The sequence below is a fragment of the Penaeus monodon genome, chromosome 43 (assembly GCF_015228065.2).
Source record: "Penaeus monodon isolate SGIC_2016 chromosome 43, NSTDA_Pmon_1, whole genome shotgun sequence".
Lineage (NCBI taxonomy): Eukaryota > Metazoa > Arthropoda > Malacostraca > Decapoda > Penaeidae > Penaeus > Penaeus monodon.
The window spans coordinates 4,973,725-4,986,299 of record NC_051428.1 but is presented as its reverse complement, the minus strand read 5'-3'; the positions used below and the strand labels follow the sequence as shown (position 1 = coordinate 4,986,299).

At 38.5% G+C, this 12,575-nt stretch overlaps 1 protein-coding gene across 1 annotated transcript in view; it reads right to left on the bottom strand.

The window, feature by feature from the left end:
• LOC119568243 (microtubule-associated protein futsch-like) overlaps nucleotides 1-12,575 on the bottom strand; it is a 34,636-nt gene that overhangs the window by 11,576 nt on the left and 10,485 nt on the right. The window contains 10 exon segments of the mRNA XM_037916698.1: nucleotides 1-195; nucleotides 197-1,415; nucleotides 1,417-3,344; nucleotides 3,346-3,684; nucleotides 3,686-4,003; nucleotides 4,005-6,086; nucleotides 6,301-6,389; nucleotides 6,392-6,766; nucleotides 7,202-7,304; nucleotides 9,169-9,240. Coding sequence (XP_037772626.1) covers nucleotides 1-195; nucleotides 197-1,415; nucleotides 1,417-3,344; nucleotides 3,346-3,684; nucleotides 3,686-4,003; nucleotides 4,005-6,086; nucleotides 6,301-6,389; nucleotides 6,392-6,766; nucleotides 7,202-7,304; nucleotides 9,169-9,240 — 6,720 coding nt within the window.

The window sequence follows — 12,575 nt, the reverse complement described above, 5'->3', positions numbered from 1 at the left end:
AAGTGTTTTTTCTTGGACTTTTAACTTCTCTGTACCACAAAACAAGTCTCCCTGGCTGGAGGATAGGACTCTCTGGCAATTTGGAACCTTTGATTCTGTGTTAGGATCTTTGAGGTTATTTAAAGTTTTCAGGTCTTGTGATGATAGGCCTACTTTGATAGAGAGCTCTTTGTGACACTCTACTGGGTCTTCCTTTTGATTCCTCTTCTTTATGATTATCTACAACCACAACAGATGAACCTTCCTCTTGTGATGCTAATCCTTGCTCACCTGATACACGTTTGTGGCAAACTGAAGTTTTATCTTGCAAGTCAGACTGTATGGAATCACCTGAAACCTGTGGTTCTAAAAAAGACTTGGTCTCGTTTACTGGAGCTTTAAAAGGCTGGTTCAAATGGCTGAGGACAGGTGGGAGGGGCAAACCTTCTGAAGCAGTTTGACTTTTTCTTTCCGGAGATAAAGGTTCAGCACCACTCTCAGAACAGACTTCCTCAGGTATTAATTCCTCAACACTGGTTTTTGCAAGGTCTGTCTCTGCTCCTGGTACTTCTTGTGGTTCCTTTGATTCCTTTGCACTTTCAGCCTTTACACTAAGAACAATGCTAGATGTTTTAGCTTCTGTTAAACTAATTTGAGAGTCTGGAGGTGGACAGATTGCAACTTCACCTGTGACCTCCGATTCTTTCTCAGATGTCTTCACAGGAAGTGGCTCTTTCTCACTACTGGAAACTTCTGATGCCAAAGCAGCTTCTTTCTTAGTCACTGGTTCTTTTTCACTATCAGCTTTTGATTCTACAGCTGGTTGTTTCTGGTTTTCTGAAGCTTCTAATTTCACAGCTGGTTTTTGCTCACTAATGGGAGCTTCAGTTGTTTCAGCCGAATCCTTCTCACTACTTACTAAGTCAATTACAGGTTGTTCTTTCTTTTTACAATCTTCAACTGATTCTTCCTTAGTGTTGAATGTTTTACAAGTTGCAGTTGGTTTGTTCTTATCAGTAGGAAGTTCTTTTGGATCGTTCTCAGATGTGATTACTGCCTGTGGTTCTCTCTCACTACAAGGACCTTCTGATGTGACACTTGGTTCTTTCTTAGTCACAGGTTCTTTCTTATCAGCTTTTGATTCTACAGCTGGTTCTTTCTTTGTTGGGGATTCTTGTACCTTTATAACCAATTCTTTCTCACTAGTAGAGGCTTCAGATATTAATGATGGTTCTATCTCACTAGTGGCAGCTTTCAATTCTACAGCTGGTTCTTTCTCCCTAGTAGAGGCTTCAGATTTTGACGATGGTTCTTTCTCACTAGTGGCAGCTTTCGAGTCTACAGCTGGTTCTTTCTCACTTGGGGATTTTTGTACCTGTACCACTGATTCTTTCTCACTAGTAGAGGCTTCAGATATTAATGATGGTTCTTTCTCCTAGTGGCACTTTCGATTCTACAACTGGTTCTTTCTTACTTGAGGAGTCTTGCAGTTGTACTGGTTCTTTCTCACTAGCAAAGGCTATAGATTTTACAGCTGGTTCTTTCTCACTTGGGGAATCTTGCAAATTTACAGATGGTTCTTTCTCACCGGTGTCTACTTTAGATTTTGCAAATAATTCTTGTACACTAATAGGAGTTTCAATTGTTGCAGCTAATTCCTTCTCATTACTTGGAGCTTCAGTTCTACTCAGTTCTTTCTCGTTACTGGAAAATTCAAGTGCGTCAGCTGGTTCTTCCTTGTTACTTGAAGTTTTAAAGGTTTCAGATGGTTTTCTCTCAACACTGGGAACTTCAGGTGTGTGTATTGGTTTTTCCTCTTTTGTGAGAAATTCTGTTGTTGCAGATGGTTCTCTCTCACTACTGAGAACTTTAGAGGATACAGATGGCTCTTTCTCACTCTTAAGAACTTCTGATGCGATTCCTTTTTCACCACTGGAAATGTCAGTTGTGGGGAGTAATTCTTTCCGATTACTAGAAACTTCACATGCGATGATGGTTTTTTTATCCTGACTGAGAACTTTACCCGGAAGAGTTGGTTTAGTGCTGGAGAGTTCGGATGTCACTGATGGTTCTCTCTCACTACTAAGACCTTCTGATATAACAGGAGCTTCTTTTTTACAGATTTGGAGTTCACCTGTGGCAACAAGCTCTTTCTTTTCAGCAGAAACTTCTGATAAGACAGATGTTTTCTCCTCTTGCCTTATAACTTCTGTTGTAACAGATTTTCCGTCACTAGTTGAAATAACTGGTTTTTCTTCTAGATTGGTGAGAGATGTTTTTTCCTCGAAATTGGAAACTTCTGATGAGATTTCTAGCGGTCTTTCCCAGCTGGAAGCGTTAGCTGTTAAAGGCGATTCTTTCTCACTATCAGATGTTACAGTTGGGTCTTTTACAACAGAATCTTCTGAAGTGAAACCAGTTTTCTTCTCACTTTCTGACTTTTCAGTAGTGAAATCTGTCACACAAGATGCAACTTCTATTACAGATGATGGATCTTGGTCACTACTTCCAGCTTTGATTGCTGAAAGTTTGCTTGATAGTGCTGGTACTTCCTTGCTGCTTATTACTTTGCTTGTGAGATGTGGATCACTTTTCTCTGCAGGGACTGGTTCTTCTCTCTTAGGGAGATCAACTTTGTCTGCAGGGACTGGTTCTTCTCTCTTAGGGAGATCAACTTTGTCTGCAGGGACTGGTTCTTCTCTCTTAGGGAGATCAACTTTGTCTGCAGGGACTGGTTCTTCTCTCTCAAGTGTATCTTTGCTTGAGGAAACTGTAGTGTTTTCAGAAGTCTTTAATTCATTGGAAACAGGATCTTTCACACCTGAAACTTTGTTTAAGTGCGAGTGTTCACTCTTAGTATGCGTGCGATCTGAAGTTGAGACTGGTTCCTTTTCCGTATCCTCTACTTTGACTTTTGTAGTTGGATCTTCTTTAAACTCGGTTATTTGGCTTCTTGGACTTACAGTCGTACCTTGATGTGTCTGATCTTTCTCAATACTTGCTAGCTCTCCCAAATCAGTTCCTTTTTTCTTAGAAGTTTCAAATGCTAAAAACTTGTGTTGCTTTGAAACAGGTATTTCATTAATCTTTTCTTCTGTACTAATCACTATCTGCGATCTCTCCTTCTCACTGCTTGAGACATTTACTTTGTTTAGGTTGTGACCAAATGGCTGACTTTCTGCCTTTTCCTCTGCTTCTTTTAAGCTGGTATCTGTAGGCAGTGGCTTTTCAGTTTTGCTCTCAAGTTTTCCTACTTTTACAAAACTCAGTTCCTGGGACACATTAGATTCCTTGCAAGGCTCAGGGTCAATTTGTTCCTTGCTCTCTACAGATGGGTTTACCTGCTGATCCTTTGTATTGGCTGGGGCAAGAGGCAAACTTTCCTCTGTCTTCCAAAAGCTTGGTTGATTCAACACTGGTTATCTTCTCTGGAGGTTCAACTTTAGGATCAGGTTGTAGCCAACTCTTGCTATCAGCCTGTGATCTATTTGCAACTGGAGGCAGTAACTTTTCTGCAACTGGTGATGTTGTGGGGACTGGTTGTGATTCTAAGTCTGGCTTCTTCTCTGTGTCTGCTTCCTGTTCAGATGTACTTTCTTTGGAGGCTTTATTCCATTTGCTCTTGCTTGTCTGACCTTTTTCAGACTGCTCTCTTTTATCTGAATCTGATGAATCTGGAAGAGTCTGCTCTTCCTTGAGAGGCTTTGTCAGTAACTGGTTCAACAGTTTTTCTATGGATCTGGATATCTGTGCTTTCGTTTTTAGGTTCCTTCCTGGCTTCCCCTAATTTTTCTTGTTTAGATGGGGCAACTGCCTTGCCTTCCTCTTGTAAAGCTGGTTCAGTCTCCTCTATCTTAAAAACAGTTTCCTTTCTCCAACTTGTAGAGGCTGGAGTTTCACTTGCAGTTGAAACAGTAACAGATGTTTTTAAATTTGGAATCAATTTTGATTTTGCAACAGGTGCTGGTTTGCCAAGAGTATTTACTACAGGAGCTTTTGAGGTTTCAGGAACTATTTCCCTTTTTGGTTTCTGAAGTAAAGGTATCCTTCTGGGGCACCTGCACAGGTCCAGATAATGAACTCTCTTTCAGTTCTTCCTTTGTGCTGGTTTCTTGGACAGCATCTCCTTTCTCACTTTTGAGACTTCCTTTTCTGGTGCTCTTCTCTAGCAACTCACCAGGTTTGTGCTCAGCTTCAGTTATCTGGGTGTTGGTTATCACAACTGCCTTCACATCTGTGGCTTGAGCGTGATGTTCACCTGACTTCTCTAAGCTTTCAGTTCCTTGGCCAGAGCAAGTCTCATTTGTAGTCTGTTGATCTTTATCAAACTCTTTCTTTACATCAGTTTCTGTTTTAATGTGCTGGTCAGTCTGCTGAACTTGAAGAGAAGTTTCTTCTTTTTCCTCCTTTTTGGTTGAGTCTTTCGGGGTGTCTTTGGAAACGTCTCCTTTCTTCTGTGCTGTTGTCAGCAACTTTTCCCAGATCTTTGTTTTGAGTGGACCAGTTGGTAGACTAGCTGCCTTGTGTCCAGATGCACCTGCTGTTCCACCTGAAGTGCTACATTCAACCCCTGGTTTTGAATTTTCCTCTATAACACTGGGGTCCCTTTTAACATTTGGCCCTTGAGTGACGTCTTGAGCAACCTGACTGTGTTTGTCAGGTTCCTTCTTTTCGGCAGTTTCTTTTGAGAATTTGCAATCAGAATGTGGCTTTGTACTATCAGTTTTCCATTCTGGATCACTGGACTCATATATCACAGTTTTAACTTGAGTTTCCCCAACGGTTTTTCCTACACTCTGCTTGGTGCTGGACAAACTCTCTGCTGGGGGCACTATTACCAAACTTAATGCACTAACACCTAGGTCTTCTGTGCTTTTTGATCTCTGTTGAGGACTTTTCAAACTGGGCAAATGCTTCTGGTCAGGCTGGTCTTGTGCATCAACAGCTGCAGATTTGTTTTTGTTTGCTACTAAAACAATATCTTTATTTTCAGCTGTAAGGAGTGTTCTTAATGTTGACGACTCTACTTCTTTACTGGTATTCAAATCACTTGGTTCTTTTCTTTTTAGAGTATCAACTTTTGATACAGTTATGGAACTGTAAGCCTCTAATCTTTCCTCTGCACTTAGTTTATTTCCAGTTTTGCTTTCTAACTGATTTCTCGTACTCTCTCTCCTTGTAGAACTTTCTCTTTCTGCTTTTCTTTCTGGTTCTTGACTCTCACTAGCACTTGGGCTTTTCCAACTCAAGCTAACAGGACTCACTACTGGTTCATCTTTGGCAATTTGTCTCTCTGTGCTGGGAACAGCCTCTATACGTCTCAGCGAAACCGTTGGTTGTAAACTTGCATAGTCTGGTCCCTGTGAATTTGAACCGGCCTCACTGGGTTCGTGTTTTTTAGGGTTAGTCCTTACCGATCTTTTCAACCAGTCTAATGGCACAGGAGAATCAGGTTTGACCGATGTATCTTTCAAGTTCTTGGAATCACCAACACTGCCTCCGCTTTTCCCTGGGGGTTTCGGTCCTTCCTGAAGACATGGATTTTTCAGATTATCACCGGCGGATCTAACACTTACATCAGGTACTAAGGTCTCTCTGTTGAGCGAGCCTTCAATGTCTTGTGGAGGGTCATTCACGTGCTTCCTAATGCTATGAACAGGGCGTCTGCACTTTGCATCCAATAAACTATTAGGTTCTTTCCTATTAATAGATACACTCTCTATTCTTTTCTTTGGTTTTTCATCAACTGTTGTTGAAACACTTAAATTCACATTAGGCACAGGTTCAGGTAACTTAATCCTAAGAGACGGCACTCTGTCTTTGAGATCACTGCTCGGGGGACTGCTCAAGTGGCTGGTGCCAGCTGCAACAAAGTCAGGATCCTCTGGGGTCTGCGAGTGCCGCGCTGAGCGCTTCCTGGAACGCCTCACAGGTGGCTGACGCTCCTCCCTTCCCTCAGAGTCATCCTCCTCCTCTGAGTCTTCGAGCGAGACTCTACTGAGCTCTCGAGCAGCACGTGCTGAACTTCTACTAGGTCTACTGGAACTTGATGATGTTGAGGGTGTTTGTGGGGTGGTTACTGCTGTTGCATCATTCTTTAATTTAACCTGCAAAATACATGAGCAGTATTATAAAGGGACTTATACCATCCTAGAGAATGCTTCTCCAAAAAACACAATTTGGAAAGAACATACACCACCAAGAGTACAGGGCAGAGAGATCACCAATTGCTTCTGGTACTCTAACACACTTCTCAACTGCTGACTTTCAGTACAAAATATGAAGAATAACAAAGGTAAAAACTGAGTTGAAAAAACTAACCTTAATGGTGAGTTGAGTCTGTGGTTTTTCTCTAGGTGGTGTTCGAGTGGTCAGAGGTACCGAGGTTTCGCCACTAGTTAAACGAGGTGGGTACCAACCAATGTGTTTGCATAAGCCTTTGCAGCACCCTCTTTAGCCGCTGGTGCTTGTCCGCCAGATGACAGTGAGGTTACGCCAGCAGCTAAGGAGGTTCTGACAGAGGGGCTTGGGGATGGTTTGTGAGCAGGACCTGAGCTTGCTTTTGCAGTTAAATCTGGAGTAGTTTTGCTCACAGGATGTGTGTGCACTCTGCCAACACTGGCTGTTCCTCCTCCTCCAGCTGCTGCTGTTGATGAAGTTGCTGGAGGGGTGCTGTGGGATGAGGGAGTGGCTTTGCCTGGTTGCTGAGGGCCCCCAAGAGCCGCCTGTTGGACTGAGGGCAGAGCCGCTGCTGGAGTTGATGGCGCTGCCCCTTCTCCACTGGTTTCTAGGAAGAACAAGGTTCATTGCGTTATATTTGGTACTGTGGAAAACTGAATTTTGTTTGAAGTATAAACAAAGAGAGAGTGCATAGCACATAGTACATACATTAAAGGTTTTGAAAAAATGGATGCACAGTTTTAACCCATGATTTTATTTTTTTTATTTTTTTTTTTTTTTTTTTTTTTTTTTTTTTTTTTTGTTAAGGGAAATAACAAGGGCTTTGCAGACTACCACAAAAAGGGATTAAAATTGTGTTAAAAACAACAACTGATTTCTGCAAAGAAATGCAGGAAAAATACAGGAAAGTGGTGAAATTACAAAGGTGCAGATCCATCAAATTCTCCACATGAATGTATGCATGCCAGAGTGGTCTGCACATGCATAATTCAAACTAACTTCATTCCTATTCCTATTCAAGCTGGAAGCTAAAATCACCAACCTCTATACTGTCTTCTAGCTTCAATTTGCTGCCTGTAGAGGGCCTGCTGGGACTGAAAATATTCGCGGATAAAGTCGTTGTCTAAGTTGGCTTCATTTTGCAACTGGGGAAGGAAAGAAAATAACATCAATGGTAATTATAAATGAACAAAGAAAGAAAGGAAGAAAGAAAAAAATTATACTTGTAATAATAATGGTAATAAAAACCTTGAACAGAAGATAAGATTCAGAGAAGGTTGAGCATGATGATAAAACTAATACAAATATCAATGCCAATAACAACGGTGATAATTATCATCATAATGAAAATAACAATGATAATAATTACAGTACAACAACAATAACAATAACACCTGTTAAAGGTTAAATTAGAAAAAGAAAAAATAATAAATAAATAAATAATAATAAAATCATGTATAAACTGAGCATTTTTTATCAATGCCAATAACAATGGTGATTATTATCATCATAATGAAAATAACAATGATAATAATCAAAACATTGATTCTTTTCCCGTCCTGTAAATCCACTTTCCACAATGCCCGTCCCCGTGTCCACACAAAATAGGTTAAAATGACAGTGAACAGTATATACATACTTCATCAGAGTGTTCAAGATGTTTACTCAGAATTAACCCAACCACCACGGATTTATGCCCTGTCCCCGGTAGTTTCTGGTGAATTTTGTTATATATGGATGGCTCCACATATGTTCAGCCGGCAAGGAGTCTATTATTAAGCCCTAGTAACTGATCCTGGTTTCCCCAATTCCTTGAATTGGCAGGAAAATGTGTTATTCTTTTTAAAACAATTGATATCAATACTGTTATTATTGTTATTGATGTTATGATTATTATATTGTTATTAAATTCTTGGTAACATTTAAGACAATGAAATAATACAAAAGACTCTTTCCAAAAGTCAAGGAGGAGGATAAACAGGTGAGATAAGGAGGACTAATTACTGAGTCCTTGGTGATTCAGCACTTATAGAGCCATCTATGCGTAAAGACAATAAATGAACTTGTATTACAGTGGGCATGGTATGTACTCTTGTCATCCGTGCCGATTGGGTTAAGGGGCTCATCACTGTAAAATCTGGGTAGCCTTAATATGGGGGCCTTGATTTTTTTTTCTGGCTGGTATTATGACAAAGATGTTGTATCTCGAGTTTGGTTTTATTCGGCAAATAAATAACCAAATCTAAAAATAATAACAATAATAATTTTTCTTGTTTACTGCACCATATTATTAGGCTAAACTGCTTCCAAAATGAAGAAAGTTAGTTGATAAAAAATACTCAGTGATATCCTCCAATTATTATCTAGAAGTTGTACAGATGATTTTTTTATATTCTTTTTTTTTGTTCCAATATTTGAGTTAGAATTTTCAGGAAAAGAAAATTTGGTTTCAATATCTTTTTAAATTATATACAAAAAAATAAAAATTTCCTCTACCAAAAATAGTAGACTTTCGACTCTACAAAATGCAACGTAAATAAAGAAGATCGCATACATATTTACAAAGTTATAAAAAAAAATAATAAATAAATATTTACATCAAGCAATCAGACATAGTGACACACCACAGACTTGAATCTCTGTTGTCATGTCTTATCGAGAGCTTATATATGCCAGAGAGTTGCTAGATGTTGGTTCAAGTGAATTTCACAAGCATATGATTTCAACGTAATTTTACCGTAAAAATTCATAAGATTCCACTAGGTGCGTCTGTCGACCGAGTGATATGCACTCGCACACACACAAAAATTAGTGATGGTTGCCTTAAGTAGATATTGATAAAGGAATTCTACAGATAGCAGATATGGGGGGAGGGGGAATCCCTTCTCCAAGGGAAAAAACATAAATAACCAAATATCAATTAATGAGTACTTCTAAATAATAATAGAAAATAAACTTAGCATTACACATAAATGGCAAAGTTCAAAGGGGTCATAAGATTTTACTTACCCATCTATTGGGAACTTCCTCCTCACTTATAGCAGCTGTTGCCTTGGACTTTGTGTTTTCAAATTGTACACTCTGAAAATAGAAGATCTCTATGAAATGATTTGCCAGGAAAGGGGGCTTCATGTATTGATAAAAAGGGATTTGTTTGCACAGGTAACTATAACCTAAAAAAAGAAAAAATAATGCAGAGGTAAATGAAACCTGATGAAGAGAATTTACTCTTTCACTCTCACTTTCTCTTTTCATATGCAAAGATCTAGAAGGATATATGATTCTACAATACATTATGAATGCCAACTTAATTTAAACTTCACTATGTGTAATAAAAGCATAGCTATTTCATATGCCTGATATAAAATCCTTCTGACATGATCATGCAAGAAAGGAACATTTTCATCTACTGCTTCTTGATACAGTTGATAATAAATACAGATTAGACCCTGGAGCAATGAAGTATTCCAAATTTCTCTAGCATTCATCATTTCTGGTTCAACTTTACTGTGTGAATGCAATCAATTTTTTTCAATGGGCCATGCTACATTTAAAAATGACAATGAAAAGGCTGAAAACATCAAAATGGAAGAACTCTTACAAATGCACTCTCTCAAACGCTCAAAAAAATTAGTCAACTGATAGCTAAAAATGAACCCTTCAATAATATGGTATTTTTTGTTTATCAATGTCAACATTCTTGTTTCTAAATATTCAGGAGATAAAACATTAGGTGACAGGAATAGGGCAGCCCTTCAACAAGTACAGTGAATGTCTAACTCATGACCATAACAGGTGACATGCTATCACATCATGGCAAATAATAAGATACCAAGGCACATCACATCACAAGCCAATCTCCTGGTTACTAAGATGAGTTCTCGTGTGCCCTACCATGAGCCTGATACTTGCCTGTCTTTCCATAACTTTGCTTTATATTTAACATTTTAGAATTAAGACAGTAGTTCACCAGTTTGGGTACCTGCTTAGAAATCACTCCCCAATTTCTCATATGGTAAACTTTTAATTCTTTTCTAAATTAAAGGAAACGTCAAACAAACAAGAACCCTCAAATAAATTCTGAAACTCTTCTAGACAACCATGTCTTTGTAGGGTGAATTATTTATATCATCAATGTCATTATCATTCTTATTCTTATATCACTGCCAATCTTAGAATCCCTTGTATACATAAAGAAATCAATGTATCAGATATTGCTATTTCATATAATAGCTGTAATTTGGTAAATAAAATTCTTAGACTGATTAACATTTCTTGGCCTAAAAATATGTCACTAGAAAGCTCTAAATGGAACTGCTGATGTCAGAGTCACAGATGTATCGCAGGTATCAGAAGGAGGTCCTGAATGTAAAAAGGTTGGGAAGCACTGACGTAGTATGTATATGGCATGTAATAAACATCCTAAAAATAGTGTGCGTGTGTTAGTATGCATGTGTGTGTGTGTGTGTGTGTGTGTGTGTTTGTATGTGTGTGTTGTTTGGGTTGTTGTGTGTGTGTGTTTGTATGTGTGTGTGTGTTTGTATGTGTGTGTGTGTTGGTTTGTATGTGTTTGTTTGTATGTGTGTGTATGTTTATGTGTGTGTCTGTATGTGTGTTTGTGTGTGTGTGTGTTGACATGATGTTTCTGTCTTTGTGTGGTGTGTGTGGTAATGTGTGAGCATATGTATACAAGTGCATCTATATTTGTGCTTCATCTTGTACTTTTACTTCTGAATGTATATGGAACAAAATACTATAACAGCGTCATCATTGCGATTAGAAAAACATTTACCTTCATTTTTAGTTCAGCAAGTAAATAATATCATGCAACTTTATAAAGGTTCAGTACAAAAAACTGGAGGCATCAATCCAAAATACTTTTTTTTCCTTCTAACAAATTCATTGACAATACAAATAAATATCTTGCCACATATAGAAAATATCAACAATAAATTCATTCTACTTCAAAATGAGCACTTGGTTGTTCAAATTTAAAAGAATCCACACTACATCATACAAAAGAATACTAACCACATGAACATAAAATCACTTTAATGAGAGTAAAGCTAAATCAATGACAAAAACAGGATAGCACATCAGACTCATGATTTGCAAGGCCTGCAGATCATGCCACTGCCTGTCTCCCCTCAACAGGATGGATTAAAGAAAATGCCAAGAGAGGGCACTGTCGGCCTGCCCCAAGGAGCATTAGAGTTGCCGCCTCCATGAGGAAACACATTTATGTATACACCCCCTGGAAGCCTGTGGAAGGCAGCGCATGGCAAAATGAGCTCCACTTTCGCATATCACTTTAAATGCTATGATGCTCACCTTATTTTTATAATGTTGTTTTTTAAAATGGCTTATAGTCTTTTCGGTTCCCATGGGTACCAAATATGGGCAGAACCAAAGGTCAGACCAGAGACAGAAAATTATTTTATCACAATGGGGGGAGACATTCTGTTTTTTGGAGCTCCTTTTGAAGTAAATATATTGGCATGATGTTTTTCTCGTCTTCTTTTCTTTTATAATTATGAATTTAATTAAAGGATTAGTGGCAAATAACATTAACATACTAATTTACTTTGGAAAAAAGAGGTTGAATATAAACACAAAACAATGTCTGCAAAAGAAGAATAATCAAGAGCAAATGGTCTACAATGACCGATGACTGCAACACAGTTAAAATGGCTTTTTCTACTGAAGAATGGAGATCTATCGCATCTCACAAGATTTCTAGTTTCCTTGGAAATAAGAGATGGTGAATGTAAAAATAATTACTTTGAATTTTGCTCTTTAAAGAAACAGTATCTAACCAAGGCTAAAGTAAATATATAGAAATACCTGCTTGAATCTTACCATGCCCACTTGGTTAATCCTGTATAGGTATTTCTTTCACATATATAGACTAACACACACACATCACTTACATGTCTTCTACTGTCTCGCAGATGCATGGGTTGTGATCCCTTACTCGGATGGTGGCAGCCTACCCCTTTGCAGGTTAACATGCTAAAGGCTACCCAGGTATAATTAGAAAGTATATTTCTTTTATCATGAAATGACCTAGACAGAAAAGGTATCACTACATGACAGAGCCACTTATGAATACTTTTTTTTTTTCTTTTTTTAAACCTGCATGACCATCAAAACCAGCTTTGCAAAAACTCCCTTAAAACTCAAAGACTCCCTTTCAAAATCACGACTTTACAACTTTGTATCTGGAGGTTTTTATGAGAATCCTTTTTCAATGGCATTTGTTGCACATCCCCTTCCACTTCTTCCCAGTGACTCCATTAACCCATTAAGAGACACGTACAACAACATCCAGGCATTAGGCTTACTTGAGTGGCAACTCCCCCGGGTGTGTGGCTTTGCAGGCATGGTTACACGAACACATAAACGCAGTATCAAGC